Source organism: Phasianus colchicus, chromosome 12 (assembly GCF_987193195.1).
Source record: "Phasianus colchicus chromosome 12, bPhaCol1.hap1.1, whole genome shotgun sequence".
In the NCBI taxonomy this organism is placed as follows: Eukaryota; Metazoa; Chordata; class Aves; order Galliformes; family Phasianidae; genus Phasianus; species Phasianus colchicus.
The window spans coordinates 20650875-20678129 of record NC_143447.1 but is presented as its reverse complement, the minus strand read 5'-3'; the positions used below and the strand labels follow the sequence as shown (position 1 = coordinate 20678129).

The window sequence follows — 27255 nt, the reverse complement described above, 5'->3', positions numbered from 1 at the left end:
CACTTGCTCTGGGAGCAGACGCTGTTTCCTGCTGTGATATGAAGGCGATTAGCTTACAAAGCTTATGTAGATTAAAGAACAAACCCAAAGGGTCTCAGTAGGATCAGGGGCTTTGAGGGCATGATTAGGCAGAGGGAGCTGAGGTCGGGGGGGGTTCTGTGGCTGGAAGGATGCTCAAGTTCTAAGAGCACAGAAGCTGAAGTGTCTGAGCTGTTTAGTAGTTTAACTCACTTAGGCAAGTTAATAAACTTTTAACTAGAGCAATTTAGCCGTTATCCTTCATGGTTCTTCTGTTTCACTCATGTGAACCCTAGGCTGTAAAAAGAGTTGCTTGATGCATGTGCTGCAGGTGTAGGTGTTTTATGGAAGGGAAACAACTTATGGCCCTTTGCTTTCGAAGACTTTTTCTCAGCGTTAACCATCTTCTCTCAGAAGGCCATTGCTGCTTCCTGGATGTCATGTTTACTTTTGTCTCCTCTTTCTGTAGCTTATGTGGACAACTCATTGTTCTTTCTCTGTTGAGCAGGAATTCGCTCCTGGAATATTAACCCTTTGTCCTGCGATCTGAATCAGCAACTGCGACTCTTTGTAACCCGGCATCTGGCCCAGTTTTCTTCAGAAGTCAAAGGTCAGTTATTTTACTTTATCAGCATTAACCTTTATCTTTTATTTCATATTTGAAAAGAGATAGAATAAAGCTGGTTCTGATTTAGCATGACGAATTCATATAATGAGCTATTTGTCCAGGATTCTGTATACAAACACTAAAAAAGAAAAACAATCTTAAGGATCTGTTGGATGCAAAGAATTTAACTTAAAATCACTACTGAGAATAGAAGCATGAGTCTACAGACCTTACGAATACATCTTCCAGATGGGAAAACTGTTCTCTTAGTGGGTAACTGAAAGAGGGAACCTAAACTGAGAGGTCTCTTAGCTTACCTGTTACTCTTCTTAATACGGAGAATGGAAGTCTCCCTCCTTGCAAAGCAGTACAAACATTGATTTTCTATAATACAGAGCATTTTAATAATAATTAAACTTATCAACCTATAGAGAGCTGAAGATCTGTCTGAATTGGAAGCAACCATGACAGAGGTTATGGTACAAATACTCATGGTGCCATATTGGAGTGGAACATTCACTCAAAATTCTTATCTCAGGGTTGAAGTATCTGGATTAATATTAGCAACATGTATCCCCTCACTTGAAACTTTTCTTTTTCCTGCAGAGCAAGGGGTGATAAATGCAATGCCAGACTATAAAGAAGGTCTCAGGAGGGATCCAGGGGATCGCAGGCCTATCAACGAGCTGTAAATTCTGCTGATCAGATCAGTAAAATAATAATAAAGGACAGAATTAGTGCCCAACTGAGAATAGTCACCACTGTTCCTGCAAAGAGAAATCCTACTTTTCAAATGTATTCGGTTTCAGAATCATTACGGCTGGAAAAGACCTCTATGTCATCTAGTCCAATCATCCATCTGCCACCAGTACTGTCCACTGAGCCATATCTCCAAGTGCTACATCTTCCCTTTCCTTAAACAGCTCCAGGGACAGTGACTCCACCACTTCTCTGGAGTCTCTGCTCCAACGGCTGACTCTTTCTGAGAATAAATTCTTCCTAATGTCCAACCTGGATCTTCCCTGGTGCAACTTGAGGCCATTCCCTTTAGCCCTGTTGCTTGTTACCTGGGAGCAGAGGAGGGCTCTCATCTTGCCACAGCCTCCTTTCAGGTAGTTGTAGAGAGCGTGTTTTCTGGAGGGGTCAGCAAACATAGGTAAGTGGTTTAGGCTACCTGTCAAAATCTTTCGGAAGTCAAAGTCCCTGAAGTCTGTTTAAGGAATCCTATTGGCCATAGACTAAGAAGGAAGCTCTCAGTATGCAGAAGTTAACGAGAGGAATGGGCAGGTAGAAGTTGTGATGTGAATAGTCACCTCCCTCAGTGGGGGCAGACTGGTGTTTGAGTTCTGCAAGGTCCATGCTGCTCAACAGAAGCATAGCTACTTAAACCTTAGAGGGTGATCACAAGTAATGAGGCAGGTTTGATAATCAGAAGTCACTCAGGCTGCTGAGTCCTGACGGAAGAATTTGTCTAAGAGAAACATTCATATGTAAAAACTCCTCTGCAAACCTGGCTTCAAATATAAAATGGTGAGTTCTGAGATGACCATTTCTGCTGAGGAGTGAAGCCCTGTACTATGATACAGTTCAAACAGTACGTTTCTATGACTGTTTTCCTCTGTAACAAAATATTAATGTATATGTATTGAAGTGCAGTTACTGTTGCCCTTCAAAAGCGGTATGCCAAACACACAGTTTTCTATCAAACTGAATAAACTGATCAGAGGAAAGCAGCTCTGCTTCTGCACGCTGTGGGAGTAACTTTTGGCATGAATTCCCGACACACTTTGTGTGAATGGGGCTATTGTAGCTGAGATGGGTTAGTTACAGTGTAGGCAGAGCTGCCAATATTTTCAGTGAGCTGAAACAGGACATGCCACAGTTTATCTAAAGGCTGTTTATTTCTGTCCTAGCTTACTCCTGTTTACACAGCCATCCCCAAGCAGATCAGTGGCTGGACCCACAACAGATCTTGCTGACACGCTTTGTTTGTCTCATGTGGGCCTGGTGAACAAAAGTACTTTTGTCCTTCAGGAGGATGTTGGTGTGCTTCTGTGGGCATCTTCCTGAGGGACCTGCTTGTTACCTGGTAGATGTGCAGGAGGTTTGTGTAACAGACGTCTATCTGGAAGTTCAGCAGCTTTGCAAGCCTTCTGGTTGAGAAGAACGGAGGGGTTAAGTAGTTGGTGGCCAAATGCCTTTTCCCTGGGAAAAGACAGTAAGTCTTAGAGCTACTGAACTCCCTGATAGCAGAGGGTAATAGTAATTAAATCTCTTACTCTGCTGCTTTTGGATATTGTGGTATCACTAAGAACCAGGATCATATTAAACAGCCTGGAGTGAGTCGTAGTGCAACCTCAGCTCTACATGTCTGGTTTCACCAAAGAAGCTGAAATTGTCTGTAGATACTTTTGATGCTGAATTGGAGGCCAGCAGCTTAATGTGCTATTATATATGATCTTGTGCATTCTTCAAGCCCGTCTCTGTCAGTGCACATCTGCAGAATTTTGTATAGGACAACTAATTTGCACTGGCTCTGCACAACTTCTCTTGCTGTAGTTGTCATGTGGGATGGGAAACAGGTGTTTGGCCTCCAGCTGTTCCTGCTCCTCCTATGGTGAAGCTGACAGTGTAGAGAGGTGAGACATTCTGGCCTGGATTAGTTACCATAGGTGGCTGCTGGATTTGTGGCAAATGTGTGCAGCTGATGTATGACTTTCTAACAGTTCCCTGCCAGTGTATAAGGCAAGAACAGCCAGGAAGATGGTGTTCAGAGCTGCATCAAACTAGAAAGTTGCAGGTTGTATGGGAACTGCTGAGAAACAGCTGACCCACTGATTGAGCACCTGGGGAAAGGACCGGTCAGCCCTGGGAGCACAGATGAAGGCAATTCAGTTGTGGGACAGGAAGGGATGCAGCCTGGCTGCACCTCTCTTAGACCTCATTTAAGGGCTGACTGCCACTGGGGAAGGATGTCTGGTTGGAGATCCCTTCTTGGTCTTTGGTGAAGCTTTCCCCTGTGAACCTGATATCTTCTGATATAAGTGAGCAATCTTCTTTCCTTCCTTTGTGGCACCTTTCTATTGTGCCAGTCCTTCCATCATCACACCTTTGTTGTAGTGCCTTTTCCATTGTGTTGATCTGTGTAATTCTTATGTACGTTCCTGTTGATAATTCAGTAAATGTGCAATTTCAAATGCAGCAGGATGATCTCTCAGAGGAATCTATACTTGGGCTTAAGAATATTGAGCCCAAAAGGAACAAGTGTGAGGGGTAATAGCCCCAGTTAAAAATGTATTAAGAACTGTTTAGAGTGGTAGAGAATGATAACAATCCACACACTTCAAGATTTCCATGGGAGATAATGTAGCTGAAAGGCTACACTACTGAAAGGCCAAAAGACTGAAAAGTTAGGCTATAATTTGGGATTTAATTGTGGGTGGTGGATCTTAAGTATGTACAGATCTTTGGTGACTGTTAACAAGAAACCATGGTTATGTTATAGTTAGGAGGAGAATATGGGAATAGCAGAAATGCTAAGTTATGGCCTGAAGCAGTGATGGGAAGCACCTGGTGGGAAGGCAGGACCAGCCCAGGGGAGCTCAGGTGTGTGTAATACTGCTGAGTGGCAGGAAGGGCTGGAGCCAGGATCCACCCCTTCCAGACCTCATTTAAGGATTGGATGTGGAGGTGAGGGTATCTTACTGGAGATCCCTGCCTACATGAGGCCTTTCAAAGGTAAGCAGCTTCTTTCCTTTACTTCTGTGTCTGTAGCTTCAGTCACCTGCTGTAGCCTAGGACTTTGCTGCTATGCTGTCATTGCTACACGTTCCATCGTATTACAATGGCAAAATCAGAAACTGCAGGTCACAACTGGTATGAACCTAGAGAATTTCTAAATGCAGCCTGGGAAACTGTCTTTACTGCATGCAGTATATGCCATCAGGCAATGCTCTCTGCTGTGGTAAAAGCCCTCTTAGCCATGTTACTCTTAGCCTCAGTTTGAACAGATTTTCTGTGTTTTCTTACTCCTGTTGCTCCTTTCTGCAAATCTGTTGCTGTGTGTCTTGTAACAACCACTTGAAGGTGTGTATATCTGTCATTATCATTCAGATGCAGATAAATAACGCCAAATAGCTTTAAACATTAGGAACTGCTCAGCTCTATACTACACGTGTGTGCTGCTTCCTACTGTGGGCATGGGGCAGAGTGGCTGTTCTCCTCAAGTAGGAGGCTGTACCAGAGATCTAGAATCCCTTCCAATTGATGTTTTTGTAACTTTATGCTACTTGAAAGACCTCAGCCTTGAATGTGTGAGGTATGTGTACCTCCTCTATGTTGGTATGCTTAGCAGTATCTCTGGAGAGTAAAACCATTCAGAAGTATGTATGTTAATATCAGAATATCAATCCCATAACTGTTGATGTTTGTATTCAGGAAAAAAGTCACTGGAGCACAACAGCTACTGTACAGCCAGAATGGTTCATGGCCATTTACTTAATGCAAAACTCTTCTCTACAAATTTCCAACGACCAGTAAGTCTGACATCGCTGGCAGGAAATTCTATTAGATGAAGAATGGTAATGGAGTACAAGTAAGTAAAGCAGTCTACTGAACAGAGCAGTCCAAGGCTTTTTCAATTTACAGTTTCTCACTTCATTACAGTAGTTATAATACAGATACAGTTTGGAGATGTTAATGCCTGTGTTTTGAAGCTGAAATTAAAATGCAACTGCAGCATTCTGTAGGAATAGAGAACACAGTTATTTCTCTAACAAGTTTTTAATTTCTTTAGAGATAAGGAACAAATAAGTCTCAAATGTGGCTCAAGTGAGTGGGGAAAAAGATCTGATAGTATTGAGGCAGTCATGTAAATAATACCTAATCCACCTTGTGGAAGTGGGCTTTTTGGTACCCTGCTGACTCATTTCTGTGTGTCACAAGCAACATGACTCCTGCTCTAGGTTAATCTCATAGCGTAGTTTGTGGGGGAGAACCATAGTTGGTAGGGACAGCAGGAAACCCAATATGGATCTAGTGATGACCTTCCCCAGGGCAAGAAGGGTAGTGCTGATTGGCAGCAATAGAATAGAAAGAGATAGAAGCAACTCCAGAGGTCCTTGCATTGTGAGCTGCTTATGTGTTATGGAGAATGCAGATGATGTTATGAGAGTGCACTTCTGTGCTGTTGTCAAGTGCCATTGGCTGCCCCAAGTTCTTGAAGATCATATGCACTGTCTCCTTGGATGTTAACAGTTCTCTGTAAAACAGAAGGATTGTCTTTCCAATAGAGATTGACATGTGGCAAAGCAAAATGCTCAGAATAATTACTTCTGTTCGCTGTTTGTTGATGTTCAGAGAAAACAACTACTCTGAGTGCAGGAATGTTGTCAGAAATATGAGCAGCTGCTCTGAGCCGTGCTGGAGAATGTTGATAGCTGTGTAGCAATCCCAGTGATCTTTCCTCTCAGACTGTATTGTGATAATCTTCAGGAAACCTTGTAAATAACAATTAAAAGTCAAGCAATCAAGAATAATGTTGAATTTGCTTGAATAAAAGCTTGAAATAATGAAATGTTGAGAGGATACTTTTCTTGCCCTGGTAAAAAGATTATGGGAAATACTGAGCTCTTTCTTGAATGTTTCTCCCTAAATTCAATGTTTTGTGCTGAAATTAGCAGAGTTTAACAATCTAAAAATGGTCATTCAGGCAGAGAGGAGTCAGCTTTCAAGCCTTTTGTATTAGACCCAATGCATAGGCTGTGCTTCCCTCACAGCTGCAGCCCATGGTTAGAGATGTTGCCATGGTGTTGACCATCCAGAGAGAGATGTTAAACAATGAACACACACTTTCCCCACCCCCCATTCATTATTTCTCCAAGTTGAAGGGACTTTGCTTACTTCACAGTTCCTTGTAGGAAAGCCACTTGAGTTTTTCCTTAATATCTTCCAAGTCTGCCTCTTTGAGATACTGGGATCAAAACTGTTTGAAGTGTCATAGAGCTCTGTATTTACACGGTATCACCAGACTCTTCCAAATTTCTAACATCTACCTAACATCTACCTGCTTTTTTTTTTTTACTGTTGCAAAGCATTGAGTTGACTTGAGGATTAAAGAAGTTGTCATAATCTGAAGAAAGTTAGCAGGAATAATCTTCATTTTCCCTTTATCTGTTTTAAAACGTTGCTGCGTTCAGAAGGTTTGCATTATGGTTCTCCCTATGATACTCAGCAATCTGCTTGGTGAAAATAAGAACAGTATTTTGGAACTTTGCTTTCTTGCAAACCAGCTATGCAGAAATATTAGTTTCTTACTTTTATGTTGTCCTGTGCAAATGCTGAATACTGACTGAAAGGGTAAAGGGTGCTTTTTCTCTTGCTCCAGAACTCCTATAAGCATTAAAACTGCTTTCAGCAGCTGACAGTTCTGTATTTTTGTATTGCGTGTTCTCAGCTGCTGAAGCTTCGGTAAAATCACGTACAGGTTCCATTGTGTGAAGTAACGTTCCTATGAAAGGAATGAGTTCTCATAGATGCCCTGATTCTGTTCATCTTCTCTACTGAGTAGTAAGTAAGAACTGAAAATTCTGGTCAGCTTTTTAAAAGCAAGAAAATGGAAGGAAATGCCATTTCCTTCTGGATCAGATCATTGGTCTATGTAGCCCAGTATCCTGCCCACAGAATCACAGAATCACTAAGGTTGGAAGTAGCAACAAGAGGTATAATTCGGGGACAACATACGACTGTAGCTGCCTTTCTCTGCCCTTTTCTCCTCATACTCCCTTGCTATACATAAAGCTCGGGTCTGGGATGTTAGAAGAACATCTGCAGCAACTTTTTTTAGTGAAAGCTGCTTAATCCTTACTGAATTTACAAACACTGTCTGGTTTTACAGCATGTGTAGCAAGATGCTAAATCTCAGTGCTTGCTGTCCAAAGAGGCAATTTTCTAAGTTGATTTATCTTCACTGAGTGCTCCCTCTTCTATGGCATTTTAGAATTTGGTGAGTAATGGTGACCTGATCTCCTACCACTGACTTTTATAATCCTCAGCTCTCCTCTCTGAGTTGAAGAGTTTGGGACTTCTAAGACTCTTATGGCAGCTGTTCAAACCCCTTAATCATTTTGCTTATCTAAGCTAAACCTAGACTGATAGACACAGCACTTTGCATGCTTTTGCTGCTGTTGAAGATAATGCGGTGCTGTCCCAGTTCCTCGTTGATGCTCTCAGAGGTAAGGGATTCAGGAAGCTCTGTGCCTGAAGGATGAAGGAAAGTTCATCCCCTTATAACAACATCAGATAAGAACTTCAGCAGAATACTGGCTTTCCCTATTTGAACGGCTGCGTGGTGTTACTGCCTCTCCATAGTTACTGACCCTGTTTATGATATGGTGCTTACGTGACTTGTTTTATGCTCAAATACTACAACTAAGATTTCCAATTCTTATCTTCAGCTGTTGTTCATGAGTGACATAACTTAAAAATAAAAGTGTCTACCTGCGCTCCAGACATCAGCATCCTGGGGAATCTGACTAGCTTCCATACAACTTGGCTAAGGCCAGTGAACTGCCCGGAGATGGATGCTCTGTTACTGGTGACTTTCAAGGCAGGCTGGATCAGGCCCTGAGCAGCCTGCTCTAGCATTGGGTGTCCCTGTTCATTACAGGGGAGTTGGAGAGGGTGACCTTTAAAGGTCCCTTCCAACTCTAAGGATTCTATGATCACTGGCTCAGGGAGTTTTCTTGCTGGAAAGCTGAGCTGGCTGCAGGGGCTCAGCATTGCGCGCTGAGTGGTGTGACCTTGGTGAGCACCCAGTTCTGTGGTTCTGACAGCCCGGGCATTTCAAGGGTTGCAGGCACTGTTTTTAGCACCTTATGTAAGATTTTTTTTTTTCTCAGCAGACTCCTGTTATCTTTTTAGTGTGTAACCCATTTAAATTCTTTGTATTCACCTAGAATAGCATTCTTTTCATTGACTGTCTGGCCTTATTCTCTTATCTCTACTTCTTTGTTAAGCGTGTATCTTATTTAAATAAGTGTTTAGCAGCTCTGAGCAAGGTAGCCAGGTAAGAAGAAAGAAGAGGGGTGCAACTCCACTCAATATCAGTGGAAAAAACAGTGGAAAAATGGAAAAACCAAAAAAAGAACCTGTTGAGGACACCTATTTCCAAGATAGACTTCACACTTCAAGTAACTGTGCTCTTGTAACTGTTCCATGCTTTGGGGTTTTTGGTTTTTGGTGTTTTTTTGTTTGTTTTTTGCAGTGCTACAGTGACATTTCTTTAACTTGACAAAGGCAGTTCTCTCGGTGGTTGTGTGCATTGTAAGCACCAGAGGTACAGTGACCTCTAACACTGTCTGCTGCTTTTTACAGAATTCCACAGTTCTTGTGTTCTGTAGAAATGATGAAAATATATATAATTCTTACAAGTTAATCTGAGCTCTGGGTGACTATGAATGGTGCTGGGATTCTAACATCACTCATATTTAGAGATTGGTAACAGAAGCTGTGCTGATGTATTGTTAGCATATCGTTAGTTTACTGTGGCTGTGTGCTCCTTTAGAGCCCCTACCTGCAGTGGCTTTTCCAGTCCTTGTGAACTCACTGGGACAAACAAGATGATGGGCAAAATGGAAGGAGGATTAAGCAGGACAATAATCCTGAACACGTGACAGCTCCAACAGCTGCATATAAATATGTTCTGGACAGATTTCTTGGTCTGTTTCACTCTACTTCAACTGCTCACCCCATTTCAGCTGTTTGCAGTTCCTCAAATCTTTCTTTGCCTCTAAAAATTTCAAGTGTTGGCATGGGCTGGAGGGGTGGGCCTCTGCCTGGCTGCTCTCAATTCCTGTTTACCTGGTTGGTGCACTTCAGCAGTCAAAGGTAAGTGGCTTAGGATGCTCTGTGCCCGCCTCTTCCTCAGGCTGAGCACGCAGAGCTCAGCCACTCAGCTCTTACTCTGCCTGTGTTGATACATCTAGAAAAGAAAAAACAGAGAAACCAAGCAGAACTGAGCCTATCTTCTACTTTAAGGCGACATCACAGCTTACAGCCAACAAATGTAACCTGTCTGTGCTCTGGTGTAGAGTGGAGCAACTGGGGGCATTAATGTGGAGCACTCAAGTGTTGTCAGGCTCTCAGCCTGCACAATCACAGTATTTGTGGCAGCCTGCTGTGTCCAGCCTGGATGGAAAAAACAGAAATCCCCTGAAGTGATCCTCTCTAGGATCTCAGCTGCTATTTCAGGAAGTAAATTTTTCCATTAGATCCAGATTCAGAGGAGTGCGGAGCAGTGTTGGAGGATCCTGATAATCCTATTTTTCTGTGAGATTAATTGTTGTCATGTGCTATTGTAATTTTAATGCCATAATTCCTACCTCCTTAGAAAACAGATGTCCCTGGGTCTGATTGGCTCTGTTCCAGGATTTTGCCGTGCCCTATTAACTGTGGCACTGCCAGAACGAATGCTGCTTTTCCTCTCTGCAGGTACGTGAAATTGCAGAGTGGAGGCACTGTTTTCCTTTCCTGTTGGTGCTGCTTTGTATCCGGGGATCTGAGGTGACAAGCATTCTACTTGATGCTGAGAAATTATCGTAGTGTTTGAAGATTATGAAGTTTAAAATGGACTTAGCAGGTGGTATTGAAAGCACTGAGTCTAGAAGCATCTTTCTGTTGAAGTAGCAACTGGCCTTTGCTGCTTGATTTGGAAACTTCAGGAGTGGAAAAATAGTCAACATTTCCTTATTTCTTGGTAGAGCAAATGTGTTTCAGCAGGGGCTCCACATTGCACTCCTGTTCCATGTGGAATTTTTACTTATTGCCTTATCCTGCTAGTTTGTATGGAGCAAGAAGGGAACAAGTGAGTCAGTTCCTGAGTTCAGCCTTTGGAAAACTAAGAGCACTGCAAAAGAAAGGATATTCATTCCCCCCTCTCCTCCCTCCCTACCCCCCCCCCCCCAAAAAAAAAAAAAAAAAAAAAAAAAAAAACACTTTAACAATGTATATTTGATTGTAAGTGTGAGTATTGTGACTTTTTTGTTGTTGCACCGACCTTTTAAGGCTTTTGTTCCCTACTGTTTTCCCCAGAAAGAAAAAGTTATCTGCCACTGGTCTTAATTGTGAGTTTCACTCACTGTAGAAGTGTCATTGTTTAAGGCTGATGCGCACGGAAAGCTTACTAGAGAACTATAACTGCAGTGCTAGTGGGTGAATTCCCTGTGCAAGCAGAATGTCTCCACAAATCATAGAATCATAGAATATCCAAACTGTGTTGATGTAATTATTTAACAAAAAATAGATTTACATGGTTATCTTTTGTACTTTCAGATAGTTCTTATTCAACATAGGCAAAACTCTCAGCCAGATTTGTTCTTCCTACCTTCTGAACTTTCCAATCTTTCCTGTCCCTTAAATCAGGGCTACCAGAGTTGGAGTAACTGCAGTCATGAATTCACTGGTTTCTGAAGTTGGAACTTGCCATGCTAAATTACTACTCTTGCTTCTAAAACTGAATGTTGTGGTTCAGCATTGTTGCCAGTTTGTAGAATTCAAATTCTAAAAGTACGTATGGCATGCATTGAGGCAAAGAGTAAATGGGTTTATGATGCTGCTGCTTTTTGAGTTGAGTTCTTCATGGGATATGGAAGTAGTGCATTGCACTGAATCAGTTCTGCTGTTTTATCTTTCATATACAAAAAATCCAAGTACCAGGGTCTGATTGAATGGACCCGATCAGGGGATTAACCCTTGAAGTTGATAGAAAAAGAGAATTAATGATGAAACTGTTGGGAAAGAGTTGGTTCTTTGTTGGGGACGTGGAGTGAAGGAAGAGCGCTGTCACTGCTTTCTTTTCTTCAGTGCTTCTTACCCTGGTGGATGTGGGTATTATCTTGCTTGATTCTATACCAGTCAGCTCTTGAGGTGGTAGCACGTGAATAACTGATCATCATATCTCAGTCCTTTCTTAAATGGATTTGGTGGAATGTACTTTGAATGCATTTAAAGCAGTGTTGTTGGTTTTCTTCCCTTAGACTTACTGGGGCAGATAAGATGAATGAGGCCAGAATTTCTCATGGTTAATAACAAAAAATGAAGACAGGAACAAATCCTGAAAGAACTTAACAGGGTTATATTTTGATTTCAGATGACCTCTGCTCAGCAGTTCTACTCACAGCCTTGTAAATTGAAGCCTGTTCTGGATTCTGTCTGCTTCCCTTTGGCAGTGGCTGCTGTGGAAGCTGGCTACAGCTATTCATGATGCCAGTTTGCCTTTACCTGGCTGATTGGTGTAGGTTTGACCTAACGGTACCTCTTTGCTTCTGAAATTTTGTTGAATATTAATGATTCTACAGGAAAATCTGCAGTAGACAATTTGACTCCTGTGAAGAAGACTCACATGGGGTTGCTGCTCTAAAGATGAGATTTACTTGCACTTCTATTCGTATTTCATGGAGATGAATAATTCAGAAGTGGTTATTGATTTTTCCTTCCATTTGTTTCTCATCTCAGATTTCATCTGAGCTGCATCCTTGCAAGAAAACAGGCGCTGCAGTGCTGATCTCATCCTGCAGGAGGGCACAGTGGGAGAGAATGCTGTCTGAAATGGATGTCCCGTTCAGTCTCTGATGTGTTTAAAGAGTATTTCAAGTATTTTTCTCCTTTCTTGACTATAGTAGGCCTTACAAGCAGCAAAGAGCTGTTAATGATAATACCCCTATTGTGTTCGCAATCTACTTGCACTCCTCTGGAGGGCCTACGTATTCTCTCTTTCAATTTTAGCTGTGCCTAGAAGAGCAGTTCTGTAATCTCAGGACTTATTTCCTGGAGTATCTCTTCATGTTTGTTTTTCTTGAATTTCTTTGCTTGTCTTCAGAATGAGATTTGTTGCAAGAGATTTGTGTGAGCTTCCATACAACACCACTCAAATTTGTGTGAAAACAAGTTATGGTGTCTACAGTTTTAAGGAATAAGACAGCTACTCTATGTTGCATAAAGAAAAAGCCTGTTTTGACAACTGAATTTTCCCACTGTATATATGCTTAGAATCGTAATTAAGCAATGTAGGTTTTTAAGAACTGTACCTTTTTAAGAGAGACCTCTGTAGCCTTGCCTTGAGTCATGTAACAGCAGTGGGGGTATATTCGGAATATTCCGAACTTTCCCAAGTGTATTTTGTTCTGCAAGTTCTACTTGTGCCATTGCAGTTTTAAAACCCATTGCACTTTCTTCCCAGCCTTCCTTTGAGGTTGGCTGCCAGGCGCAGATTCCTACCTTCAGTTTGCATTATATTCACAGTTGCCTCTGATTGTTGCTGGTTTGCCTCCTGGGATCCCATTGTGTGTTTGTCAGAGCTGACCTACAGGTGTCCTCTCTGTAAAGCAGCATGACGTCCGTTATACAGATAACTAATGGCGTCTGGTAAGTCAGTGCCTCTGACAGTCCCCTAAAAGATGTTAGCAGCCTTTTGGTCTCTGTTCAAGCCTTAGAAACAGAGTTGGAACTCTGAAGGAACCTGATCCTTCTTGGAGTAGTTGGTGCCTATTACAAGAGGTTGGTGGCTGGTTCAGAGAGAGAATAGGATCTGAGGCAATTAAACCTATCTGAAAGAGCAGAGGAGGGATCTTGCACTATATTTTGGCTCTTGTGGCTTCTTTCAGGTTGCCTTGGTTGTGTGTCTTTGCTACTTCCCAGTTCTGGATTGGTTTATTCCTTCTCTTTTGTACATCTGTTGAGATATGTGAGAAGCTTTGCTGTGCCTCTGTCTGTGGAAGTCTTGTGGGTGTTCAGTGGGGTCCGATGCTGACAAAGGCTGCTGAGTGAGTACAGCCAACGCAGGAGCTGCAGGCATAGAAGGCATGGGCTTTTCTCCAGGTAGGCTTATGCTGCTTATCGGAAATGTTTGGAACAGTCTTTCCTTGAAGTGGCTGGGACTTGATCCTAGCACCTCCTTCCTCCCTGCTGCATTGAGCTGCCCTTTGGCTGCTGCAGAGTCATCCTCTGCTCGAGCAGGGAACATGCTGGTTCCTGCTGTGCCCCAGTATTTGCTTCAGTCCCTTTCTCCTGTGTTCCTTCTGGTCTTTAGCACTGCTCACGATTGCTCCAGTTCTGCAGCCTTGATTTTATAAACCTCTTTATCCTTTCCATTGAGAGTTCTAGTCAGGTCATCCGTTATTTTCCCTAAAGCTTTTGAGTTGCTGAGTTAAATTAAGATCACCATTTTTAAAACCCTATTTTCTGGGACAAGTGAGACCAAAGTGTTGCCAAAGAAAACTCACAGGGCTAGTGAGTTTGTTTAAAGTAAAAATTGAAAAAGAGACTGATAATGACAGTCCTTCTGGATCTACGTTAAGGATGCAACTGACACAAAGGCAAAGCCTCATTTAGTGAAGAAAATGATAAACAGCTGAATGTAACGGATGATGTGGATTATCCACCTCTGTAAAATTCCCAAGTTACCACAGCAAGTCAAGGTCTATAGCAGGCTCTTCTCGGTAGCTCAGATAATCACTCCCTAGGCCCTAGCTACTGGAAAGATGGAAAGATTACTGTCCAAGGAAGAGTAGCCTAATCTTCCAAAGCAAGGAAAGAATAGAATACTTTAGGGGTCAAAAGCTTCTTGAGGACTAACAAGGTGTCACTGCATTTCAGACAGATAGTTACACAATACAGACAAAAGGGCAAAGTAAATCTTCAGACTGTAAGCAATCATATAGAATGAGAACGTACCAATACCTGTCAATAAGGAAGCGAGCAGGAAAGAGCCATGAAATAATTGCACAGAAAGATTCAGGCAAACTGAACAAGTAAATAAAAAAAATATTCCTTGCAAAGCCCCACAACAGTAAAAATCATTGTACCTGGGCAGAAATAAGGACAATGAAGAGAATTTTAAAAATGATTTTTCAGTCTTCAAAAAAATTGGTGTTTTTTGGAAGCAAAGAATCAGTGTGTCATTAAGTGGGAAGTGAAAGAAAAATCCTCCACCAGGGCAGATGCAGACAAATCCTTGCAGAGTTTTGCAGTCTTCTCCATACAGAGTGCTGCAGTGCTGCCTCGCCTCTCGGAGGCACTTTGACAGCCTTCTGTAAAGAGACCACAGAAGCTGAGATGTGGGCTAACAGGTTAGAATTCCTTTTTGAGAGGAAATTCCATGCTTTGAGAGCTCCATGGTTTTCATTTAGAGGTTTGCTGGCATCATCAGGTGGTGGTGCCTCTGCTTTGGTGTTGGAGCTGTCAGGCAGAAGGCTGGGATGTGCCAGTGGTAATGGAGCAGTTCGGCAGCTCTCATAGCATGGGCTGTTTTTGTCAACATGAAGCTGAAATTTGTTCCTTGGGAGCATTTTAATCTTTGGCCTTTTTAAATAGGGTTGAGGATGTGTTACCTATTTAAAGCACACACACGCATAGGTCTCAGATATCAGACTCCACTGTGATAGTTTTCCCTGAGATTCACGGATATCTGCTGATGATTTGCATCAGTCAAAAGCTCCAAGAGAAGGTTCTCATTTGTTTTAAATCTGAACGAAATTCAGTGATATTTCTATTGCTGAGCATTCCATTATCTCTGAGAGCCCTTGGAAGATCAGTGAGATGGTCTCCTGTTGCAGGGTGGGTAAGATTTCTCCAGCTTTCTTAATTCTAAAATCTAAGAATAAGGCGGGATCTTGTGTAAGGCAAGCAGGACGCTGGTAGTGGTTTCAGTGCTTGCTATGAAAAAGTCACTAAGGGCAGTTCCTGGGCCAAGTCTAACTGTGTGCCATGGAGTCCTCCAGTTCTGGACCGATAGCCTGAGCCCAGCAGGGCAAGGACAAGGAAGTTTCCCTGTGTAGTGCCCTGCAGGTCCAATGAGCCGGAGGCTCTGGTAGTGATTAAGAGATGAGTTACAAGGTTCTTAGTTAAATGTTTAAATAATTTTCTGAACATTGTGCTGGAAGTAACTTGCAGAGGTCAGGTTGTTGGCATTTTTGCATTACTCATTCAAGTTCTGTTCATCATTTGACTGGGATTTAGAATTGTTATTGTCACATCTGTGTACCAGCAAGCAGATAGTGGGAGTGTGCTGCTGGTGTGGCTATCAGCAGCCTGGCTGTATCAGGATGCTCTCCTGAAGCCTGCTATTGCTGCTCTTCAGTTAGAGCTGATCTGCAGCTGGAGGAAGGTGTGAGGTCCCGTTTGAATTGATCCAAACCCTCGGATGAGGTGGGGAGCAGCCTGTGCGTGAGCAGCTGAGGGAGAGAATATTCTGCTAAGACGAGAACTGTGCGTAGGAATCCGTCTGCTTTCACGTATTCTGGGGTGCGCTGAGTTCCAGTGGTCACGTTTGCCCAGATCGTCACGATCAGAACTCGGCCCTTCTCAGCGCAGGAGCAAAACGAGGCCGACTGGCCGTGGGGCACCGCATCGCTGCGTCTCCTTCTGCGAGAGGTGCACCCCGGAGCTCGCAGCCCACGGAGGGTTAATGCAGGCGGGCGGGGGCCGGGCGGCTCCTCCCTCGGCTCGCCCTGACACAGCAGCTGCGCGCCGCAGCCCGCCGGTGTCCGCACCGCTGCGGCTCTCCGGGCATCCGCCGCTGAGCCGGGACACGATGGTACGTGCGCGGCCCCTCCCGGGGGCTCGGGGCTCGGGCGGGCAGTGGAGGCTGCGGGCTGCGATCCGCGGGAAGCCCCTCGCGCTGCTGGGGGCAGTAACGCTTTGTTCTCGGTCGGGGGTTGTTTGCGGCTGCCGAGAGAGCCCTTCGGCCCGGGCTGCGCGATGGATGCCCGGGAGCGGGGGGCTGCCCGGCCCGGCGCTCTGGGACTGCTGCGCGCTGCCCGTGCAGGCGGATATCTCCGCAGAGCCGTCCGCAGGAGATGCGCTTTTCCTTCCCTGGGCGCTCACCTCACTGGGGGCGGCGGAGGGAGCGACCGAGCAGTGGTGGAGGGCGGGGGGCGATGGCCGGAGTGCGAGGCGGCCGCAGGTGGAGCTCGGGTTTACGGTCTGTGTGAGGACGTCTCCCCTCTCGGCTGCTCGCGGTCTGAGCGTAGGAGCCGGCTGAATTCCACGGCTGCTCAGCTGTTCGCTGCTCTCGTGTCATCAGCGCGGAGAAGGAAGGATCGAGATGAATCCAGAAGAAATCTGGAGGGGGCATTCCGCTTGTCGGGGAGCTGCGGCACTGCGCCCCGCCCCGGTGGGCGCCTCGGGAGGGGAGAGGGCGGCGGAGGCGTCTCCTGGGCGCTGCCTTTGGGCCCGGCCCGGTGACAGCCGCTGACGCCGTACCCGGTACTGATGCTGAAATGTGGCTGATGCTTAGCGGGAGGGGGAGGGCTGTTGGCTGCTAACTGTTACCGCTGGTTCGAGGCAAGAGAGGTCCAGGGACGCTCTTGAGGTTCCTTTTTCCTTCGGTGCTGCACGCCCACAAGTGAGGAGTGCTGAAGTAGCTGAAGTCTGGCTCTGAGCTGCTCCAAGCTGTGCTCTTCCAGGACGAGAAACCACAAAGCATCCGAACTTGCAGCTGGGCGGGGGAGGAAGGATCTTTTAGAATGTGATGCAGTCTTTCTAGGGCAGCAGAGAAGAGATGTGGCCGGGGGTGAAGTGGGTGTTCGTCCTAGCGGCTACAGGAAAGCATTTATTGCTTTAGAAGCGAAAACAGTGAAGTACTTTCTTTTTCCTGGGAGTGGCCTTTGTTATCCCCCACCCTGCTGTGGAGGGCAGCTTCTCTCATTTTGAGGGGGGGAGAAGGTGCACCACCAGTGGTACGAGGTGACACACGTGCTGTGTTTTTGTAGGGTATCTTTGGCATCCTAGAATTGCACCTAATGAATATCTCATTAAAGGATTAAATCATCTGAATGCTAGTGCTGATATTCAATGAAGCATTTTAAAATTGAGCTTTTTATCTACGGTGTTTGGAGAGAGAGTGAAGCTGGAGCAGGGCTGGGCATACCAGGCTTTTGATTGTCAGTATATTTTCTGATCTCTGTTCTGAGTGCTGCTTTGGCTGCGAGGGAGGAGAGGTGAACTTCACTGACCGAGGGGAGCAGTCAAAGTCAGCAGTGATGCCAACAAAAGCTTTTTTAGCAGAGGAGAGAAGGGCTGCCGTGTGTGGGGGCTTGAGGGTGGTCGGGCTGGACTCACAGTGATGTAGGAAGGAGAAAGAGGAGGGAGCTGGGACATATTTATCACAGTGAGCTTGGAGGGAGGAGCGTGGCTGCTGCACACTCGCACACGCAGGAACACGCACACACACTGCGGCAAATTCTGCAGCTGGTGCCTGCTGGCTTATGACTGCAGAGAAAACAAGCTCCAGTTTAAACTCTGATCTCAGAGATGCGGCTGCTTCTATTCCCAGTATCTCCGGTCCTGCTGTGAGCAGCCCTGCAGGCTGGGCGCTTCTCCAGAATGACAGGGGTTCCTCTTTCTTCCGATGAGGCAGGGGACTTTTTGCTGCATAAGGTCAGTATCCTCCCTGTCTCCTTGACTGCTCTGTCTGGTCAGTTGCATCCAGGCTGTATGTCTGTCCTTATGTTTCCTTCAAAGAGCAGTTGTATAGCAGCTAGGAACCCTTTTATTCTCCCTTCCTTTCCTTTGCTCTGTTGAGGCCCGGTCTGCAGTAGTTTTCTTCCTGATGAGATAATCCATAAGAGGAATGTCCTATTGCATCATTTTGCTGTTCTTCCTTCTGTCTGTGTTCCCTAGTGATGTTCTCAGCTGAAATGGGGCTGTGAGCTGGACTTGAGCTCAGGAACACAGTGAGCAGTAGCCAGCATGGGTTGTTCTTGGTGAAAGCGAGGAAGCTGTGCGTGCAAACCAGTGCTGCAGAGGGCCTCATCTGAAGGAGGGAGGCTGGGCACCTGGCTGAGGGTGGAAGAGGAGTTCATCAGCATAAGCTTTTGTGGGATATGGCCTTGTGCTCTTGTGTGTGTTTGCATGCAAAGCATCCAAGGTAACTCTAGGATAGCTGCATCTCACAGAATAACAAACAGCCAAATAAGGATGCAGCAGCATACCTTGGTGGTGTGTGTCAGAGACCTACTGCCCACTTGGCAAGCACAGCCCAGTGTGCCATGTGCATTATCACAGGCTTCCATTGATGGGTAGGAGAGGCCTGCAGGCCTTCAAAAGAAGATACTATGGGAAACCATGGAAGGCAAGATGGCCTAGCTAACATACGGAGACTTCCCAGTAGTGACAAGCTCAAAATGGAGGGGTGTGCCCTCTAGGTGTACAGTGTTTGCTAGGCAGAAGTACCTGGTAAGGGTAGGGAGACAGCAGTTGCTGGGCTGATGGATCATCTCTGGGAATGGGAGGGAAGAGAAAAAGTTATGTGCATGTTTAAAAAAAAGTCGGGGGGGGGGGGGAACTGAGGATTGTTTTTCCTACTCTCAAAAACCCTGAAATGGTTACAGGTTTGTGTCATTCTGTACTTCAGCACAGGCCTCGTAGCTGAGGAAATGAAGGACTAGAGAAGGTGTTGGGCTAATGTGGTTTTTAATTTCTTGATTGATACTTGTTTTTTGCCTATCCCATTAGAGCTGCTTGATTGAATTGTGTGAAGTTGAGCTGCTTGGATGAGTTCTGTAGATTCCTCTTACAAATGTGTTTTGCTTTGCCTAGAACAAGCATTTTCTCGTTTTGTAGAATATTAAAGGTGATGAATTTCAACAGATTTTGTGAGAACTGTGAGGTAGGAGAGGCAGGTGATCCAAGTTGGTGCTCTTTGGCTGCCATCTGGGCAGTCACCACTTACAGCTGCTCAGGCTGTGCTTCCATCTCCACGCATGCGGCCAATTGGCCATTGCTAGTTATGACTAGCAAGGAAGCCTCTGCCCCTCCTAAGCTTCGCTCACAAATAAATGAGCATTGGTGCCCTTGGCCAGCACATTTGTAAGCTCAGAGACAGCTCTGAGTCTTGCTGGGTAAATCCCTCAAATGGATAGTATAGTGTTCAGTTAGCATCTTTTTGTTTGTTTATTTTTTAGTGAGGAATACAGTTTAGGTCCACTTGTACCTTCCAGAAAAGCACCATCACCCCAATTTCTGTGTTTTGATAGAAATGAGACTTTACTTTAGAAAATAAATGCTTGAATGGTGCCTCTCCAAGGATGAAGGTTGAGAATCTCAAATGGAAAGAGGAGCGTAAGTCACAGGTGGGATAGGTTTTAATGTTCAACAGGACATACTGATAACAGACACACCTCTCTGTATACATATTGTTTTTTATGGGCCGCCTTGTGAAATCTTTTGCAATTAACCAGAAACTCCTTCGTGCCCTGGTTTCACAGCAGGTCGGGGGGAGTAAGATTTTGTGTGATTTTAGCATTCTTTAGTACAAGAAATCTTTTTGTGAATTTGGTGAACTGTTGAGGCTGTGGAGGGGAAGGTGAAAGAGGAGGATAACTGATCTGCAGGCACTGATCAGTGCATTGGGGAATGTATTTCCATGTCGGTAGTCTTGAGAAAAGTCCATTTTGATTTCCAGTGAAAAAATTAAAGCCATAAAAATTGGGTGCTATTCTTCACAAATGCCATAGGGACAAAAAAAAAAAAAGCATGGAAGTGTAACTGGCAAGTCTAGATCTTTTTGTTTTGTCTACCAACTTTCAGGTTAAGAAATTCAGTTAAAAGATTTTGCCTGAATAGCTTTTCCACTTCCTTTATTTCACTGGGATATGACCATCATGTTTGTGCTGTTCTCTGCTCAGTGCCATTGCCAAATTCTTAAATAATTGAGGAACAAACTAGAAGGAAAAGGCCCTTAATATGTTTGCTTTTAACGTTGCCTCAGAAATGTCATCAGGTAGTAATATTGATCTTGGAGGAAAAGTGGGCACACAGTCAGTGATTCACCTCCTCTCTGGCTAGATTTGTGTTCTGAAGAGCCTCCTAAACAGAGTAGGAGGGTTAACTGTGGTGCTCGAGGGGAGCTGAGCGCTCTACGGCTTGCATAGGAAGTAAATTACTTCAAATAAATATGTGGCATCTTTTTGAAGAAGCAGCTTTCAGGCTGGTGAGTACAAACACTGTGTGTTTTTACTCAGATCCAGACTGTCAGATTTGCATGGGAGTTTTAATTGTTAGGAAGATTCTTTCATGCTGCTCGTCCATGTTCTAAAGCAAAGGCAGACTTCGAAGAAATGGGATGAAGGGGTTTGTGCCTGCATAGCTCTGAGAGAGCCAAACAAGTGTAGGGCTCTGGGACAAATGTGCTCCTCATCTCAGAGGTCTGCTCCAATCCTCTTTATTTTCCCAGGTTTGTAAGTGCAGTCCCTGATGGCACAGTGCAGACTGCAAACTGAAAGGTGTGACTAGGCTTGACAGCATTAAGAATAAGGGACACCAGTTATGGAGCACAACTTGAGCGAGCTCAGTGCAGGCTCTCCTTGGCTTCTCTCAAGTGCTTCTCTTCTCTGTGCTGAACAGACAAGCCCTGCATTTGCTTACAGAATGGGCTGGTGCCCTTGAAGCTCTGCACCTTTAAAGTATCTTTCTGTATCACATTCATTATTACTGTACTCCGTGCTGTGAATCAAATCCCAGGAATCCAGATCATGCAGAGAATTTACGAAGTGGTAACAAGATCCAGGAGCGCGGAGTCAAAATGCTGCTAGGAGGGGTGTTGGCAGAGGATGGGTGCTTTTTACTCAAGGGCTGGTAGAAAGCAGGCTTTGGTGCTTTATTACTGCTGTGAGAGCAGTCTGCAGGTGCTTTCATAACCGTGTCTTAAATAGAGACTGCATTCAGCAGGTCATCTTCAGTACAATCAGCTGAGAGAGAAGAAAAGCTTCTTAGGATGCCCATCTCCTCAAAGGGACCATCTATCAGTCCACCGGGGGTGGTGGAGTGAGGATGGCTGTTGAGCAATGTTTTAAGGTGTGCTTGGGTTTCCTTGTGGGGGTTTAGTGGAGACATTTGATAAGCTATACCTCCAGCTCCTCACAGATGGAGATAATGCCATTATGCGGAGCGGTGTTCTTGAGTCATGTGAATACTTTGCACTATTTCACAGCCAAGGATGCAGGGAGAGCTTGAGTCAGCAAAGCTGCTGCAGGGAACAGAATCTCTCCAGGCTGATTCTGCACCTGGCAAACTAGAAAAAAAGTGTTCATCTTACCTATTAATGCAGCTTAGCTGTGGTGTAGCTTCCATCTGAGGGACATTTAACAAATGGTTAGAATGGTAACTTCTGAAAATAGATACAACTGCTTCCAAAGTGAACATCTGCCTTCAATTAGCAGTTCTAAAGTGGCTGGGCTATCAAATTGCTCTTTAGCATAAAAGTGAGACAGTGTGTGCAATTAAAAAGCAGTGAGATGGTTGCTATAGTTGGCACAGTATAGAAATAGAAGTTGCCTGGGAGAGGAGATGTAGATGGCAAGAAAACATCTCAGGCAAGGACAGTAAAGCAAAGGGAATTGACTGGAGTGAGTATCTCTTGAGATGTAGCAAATAGCAACTGCCTGCCATACATTAAATATTTCCCTTCCATCTCTTTGCCCAGTTGCTGGTTCACCTTCTTGGTGTTTTGTGAGAAGGCAGGCAGTCGCTCCTCTTGCACAGCCCATCCTTACCCCAAGGCACAGACAGTTCTCCTGAGAAGTGGCACTATGGCAAGGGAAGTTTTTAAGCACCTTCAGTTAGATCCACCAATGGAAACCTGAATGTTCCTTCACGCACCTCAACCCCTCCATCCTGACAGACCTGGCAATGGTCCTTCTGGAAACCATTCCAGACTTCTTTGCTTCACACCGGTTTGTGCCCCTCTTGCATTGTGTTGATCTCCGTACCACTGGTTTTGACAGTAACTCATTTAATGTGCTGTGCTTTCCCATAGTCTTTAAACTCTGTTGCTGTCTAGTTCTTTCACCAAGTTGTCTTCTGACCCCAGTGACTGCTTAGTTTCATTGATAGCTTTTTTTTCCCTTTCTCTGTCCTGTTTAGTGTTACCATAATCATTTCATTTCACACTTTGACTCTGTTTCCATTGAGAAGCTTCATATGAGGCATTTCCTGTTCCACATTCATGGGGCTTTAATTCAGTGCTGCCATGATTCTCATTATGTGACTTGGTGTCCTAATATTAAAAGTCACAGTCATAGAACATCTGAGGTTGGAAGGGACACCATAATATCAGGTCCAACCTTTTGTGGGAGAAGGGAGCCTGGATGAGATAATCTAGCACTCCATCTAACCACATCCTGGAAACTTCCAGTGATGGGGGTTCTACTGTATCTCTGAAGAGGCTGTTCCAGTGATTGATTGCTCTCAATATAAAAAGTTTATTTCACTAGGACCAAAGCCCTCCCAGTGCAACTTGTAGCTGTTGGCATTTGTCCTCTCTGTGTGGTCGTATGTGAAGAGAGAGCATCCGTCCCCTCTGTAGCTGCCCTTTAAGTACTGTGAATGCAGTGATGAGGACCTCTGAGCCTTCTTTGCAAGGTGAAAAAGCCTTTCTCCTGCAGCCCTTCCTCATGGGCAGGTTCTCCAGCCTTTCTCTCATCTTTCTGCACCTCCTTTAGTCCCTTTCCAGTCTCTCCAAACACCTGTTTTGAACTATGGGGACCATACCTGGGCACAGCACTCCAGATGTCTCCTGACAAGCGCTGAGCAGAGTAGGGTGATCATATCTATACATGTGCTGGTAGTTACGCTATTCTGAAACTTCTGTAAGACCTCGTGCGTACAGTACTTCATGCTGATGCCGATACCTCATCATTCTCAGCTGCTGAATCACTCTGGAAAGCTTAAACGGCACTTAGAGCTGCAGAGAGAAGGAGCAAAGATGCTCACTGTGTGGCCTGGGACACAGATGTGTGATGCTCCTGTTTGCATCTCTGTGCCAGTGAGCATTTCCACTGTGTGCACAGAAGAGATTGAGGTCAGCCAGAGGGGCCGGGAGCAGCCCTGCTCCTTCCTGGGCAGACAGTGGCTCACGCTGAGGTTGCCCATCTCCCGAGGGAAGTGGCCAAGCGCAGTCCTCCGTGCCACCTTCTCGTGGGCCGCGTCCCTCCATGGATGCAAGGATGGAGACAGACCTCCGTGCCCCTCCCATTTCCTTAATGCTTCTCTGCAGCACATCAGGGCTGGGATGAAGGCGTTGCCTTGGTTGTAGGCATAGGCAGTGCTGAACTGGAGGGGGCGTGGGGCAGTCAGAGAGCAAAGTCGTCATGGTAAGAAAGAACAGAGTTTTAAACTGGTGGAGTGTGGTGACCCTATTATGTCTTCGCAATCAGAATGTGTGCTGAACCCAACACAGCTGTTTTCTTCTGGGTGGAAAGAGGAACTGGGATTTTCTATGGGATTATATGTACATAAATAGAATATCCTGAGAAGAATTTTCTCAAATTTTTGAGAGAAAGAAAAGAGAGTGAAAACTGATGGATTGCTGCTATTTTAAGAAAAAAAAATGTAACGGCTTTTATCAGTAATTTTAGCTGATATTTTGTTCAAGCAAATATTCTGTTGCAATCTAAACAACTTATATTTTGCTTTGAAGTTAAAATATTTGTTAAAACAGATCATTAGTAAAATGATTTTTTTTAGATAAGTGCTGTGTCAGCTTTGGGCTCTAATTTACAGCTTGTGGGAGCTAATGGAGATTGCGAGCTGTGCTCTGCCCTTCAGCATCTGAGGAGCTGCCCAGGCTCCTTTCCTCCTGCACAGAGATGCATTCTGGCCGTAACTCACAATCTGAAGGTGGCTGTTTTCTGTGTGGCTGAGTTCCCAGAAGCAGAAGCTGCCTATTTTGCTCAGCCAGGCTGATGCTGGCACTTTCTAGGCTCCTGTTTGTCCTCTAAAGGTCAGGCGAGAATGAGAGATGGCTCCTTGCTTTATGTGCCACGTTTGTGGCAGTTGCTATTGCTTGCACAGGGCCGGGCACTGCCGCAGAGATGCTCTGCTGACAGCAGCTCCTTCCCTCTGCCCCCAAAAAAAGGGAATGACAGTTTTCTTTAAAATAGAATTTTCCCAGAATCCTTTTTTTCTAGAATTCACCACAAATGCCCACCAGGCATTCAAGCCTTCTCAGCCCACTCCTCTGTGGAGGGATTTCTGTTAAATGTATTGAGGATATCTGTGGAGCTTTCCTTGTGCTGCTCCATAGCAAACTCCTGTTTGTGCTTTTGGGGCTGTGGCAGCCCATGGTTTGCCTGTTTCTGCTCACGGCTGTGGAAGCACCAAAGCCTGCACTGAGGGCAGACAGCTCCCACCTGTGACTGCTGCAGTGCAGCAAGGATGCCCAGGTGAGGCAGTCAGCCTGTAGGTGAAGGGGCACTGAGCTGTGACTTTGCAATTGCTGGTTTGTGTGCTGGCAGCCAAAGCAATCTTCCCATTTATTTTTTTTAATTCCTGAGCCCATCCTGCCAGTCACTTGCTGGCAGAGCTTCCAAATCTCTTCCAGCCTGAGACCTGGTCATTCTGGCCGTATGCTGTTTGGTTTGCTTGCTGGAGCTTCAGCAGCTGTGTGCCTGTCAGGTGTAGTGCTTAGGACATTGCTTCCAGCAAGAATGCTTACTCTTCTCTCTGACTGCTGAATGATGCAGGGGCTTCCTTGGGCAGGGGTGGGTCTGTGTTGCAGGTGGTAAGGAGGTGTGTTTGCACGGAGGGGATAGGGAGCAGGATCCTGCTCAGTAATCTGTCTCTCTCCCAAGGAGATGTAGCTTGCTGTGCTCATTACAGTTCTGGAGCATTTGTGAATGAATGCATTGTTTCCATTTTCTCTGAATGGACTGCAGTTGGGGCTGGTTTTTTTTTTTTTTTTTCATGAGCACTGAAGGAGCTGCAGTTGAAGGCCTTGCAGCCACAGAATGAGAGAATCAGTGACCATCTCAGTGTTACGGCGCCATTTTAGTATGAAGAAATGGCAGCCCTTCAGCTCGCACTAGCTCATGTTAATTATGCAAATGTATGCACCCCGAGAACCCTCATGTATGCTTTGACTGTCATCAGAAATGAACCTTTTTTTCACAGGGCATCAGGAAGATGATGTGTCCCAAGGCTCAGCTCTTTGCTGCAAAAGGAATTGGCCCAAAGAACAATCTAGCGCCTATTGATGTTTGCCTTACAGGTGCAACCTGGCCTATTAATCCCAAATAATCCCAGGGGTGAAGGAAGCAAAGGGTGTAGGAAGACAAGAAAGGTAAAGAGGAATAAAGAATGCTCCCTGGATGTGCCAGGATTGGTGTCTGTGGTCAGATGAACAGTCTGTGACCCCTTCGTACCAGGGTCCTATGAGCTGTGTGACACAGACTGCATGCCCCATCAGATACTTGCAAGCACTGACAAGGTCATTTTTCCAGGCTAAACAGTCCCAGCTGTTTCAGCTCTCCCTGCATCAGAGGTATGCCAGTCCTTTAATCGTTTTTGTGGCCCTTATACACAGACTGTTGGGGTTTGGCTGAGTTCAGCACAGCCTCCCTGGAAAGCTGCCTCCCTAGAGCTCTGCCTAAAGATGAGATGAAAACCTGGGAACACCAACCTGACCATTGGTCTCTTACTTCATACCACCGAGTTGTAACTACAACTTCTCCAGTTATCATCAACAGAATGATAAGACCTCTGAGATTTGATGCTCTGAAAGATGAAAACAAGCAAAGCAGCAGCTCTGCAGCTATACTCGTTAGCCATTTAGGCCAGCCCAACTTTTGCTGTTCAGCTACAGGCTTTCTGGGTGCTTTCAGTCAGAGTGGCAATACACCTTACGTACGAGGATCTGTGTTGGCAGCACAAGGGCCTCCAGGGCTGTTACTCTGCTTCTAGGATCATCTCTTTCTTGGATGATCTATGTGACACAGTGACCTTAAAGCAAAGCAAAATGCTCCAGCCTAGGCTGACCTCCCTGCATTGTCCTCTTTGCTTGAGTGCTAAAAGCAGTGTCAGGACCTTCATTTTCTTACGGTCTCTCTCTTTGTGTGCATAGACAGTCCTGGATGGATAATTCATACCAATATCAGGGTTTGTGTGACTTTATGTGTTGCTTGGTTTCCCGGAACAAAACCAATCTGATTCTACACCACATATATATCCTCCTTAAAAACTGGCAGAAAAAAAAACAATAGACCTTTCCTCCTTCCCCTTGAATGCAGCCTGCAGGTCCTGAAATGCCACTTGGAAATAACTCTAGCACTTCTGCTATTGCCTAGCTGTTTCTTGTCACCTCTGGGATGTTATTGTAATGCTTTGTGGGCAGTTCCTGCTGACTTCCATATAAGAGGTGGTTGCCATATAGAAAAAGAGCTTTATGCATGTGTTCTGCAGTTCTTTAGAATGAAAGTGCATTACTTTTGAACAATAGTAAGTAATGCGATCCTTGTGCAAGAGGAGAATACCCTTCTCTGTCTTGGAAACTTTCAGTGAGGTCATGAATGAGGCAATTCTGTATGAAATTTTACATATGATATGCAGCAAGTGCTTTGCTTGAGTAAAAGACAACTGATGCCAGGAGTCAGAAACTAGCTGAAACAGAAAGCAAATGTATGTCCCAGTCTGTGACACATCCAGAGGTGAAATACAAGGGCTTCATGATTTTGTACTAAGTACAGAGTTGATGGGTATGCTAATGGTAAGAAAAGGAATTGGGATAAAAATGGAGGTGGCTAAATTTGCAGATGACTCAGTTGCTTATATCTAGAAATGACTGTAAGGAACTTATGCAA

At 44.9% G+C, this 27255-nt stretch overlaps 1 protein-coding gene across 3 annotated transcripts in view; it reads left to right on the top strand.

Annotated features, from left to right (window-relative positions):
• MAP1A (microtubule associated protein 1A) overlaps window positions 1–27255 on the top strand; it is a 48228-nt gene that overhangs the window by 3089 nt on the left and 17884 nt on the right. For 2 of the 3 annotated variants that reach the window (XM_090149248.1, XM_031587989.2), the window contains exon 2: window positions 527–628. In XM_090149248.1, the coding sequence (XP_090005374.1) occupies window positions 527–628 (102 nt within the window). Of the gene's footprint in view, window positions 1–526; window positions 629–16154; window positions 16215–27255 lie in introns of those variants that run through there. The other variant, XM_031587988.2, reaches the window with a different exon arrangement.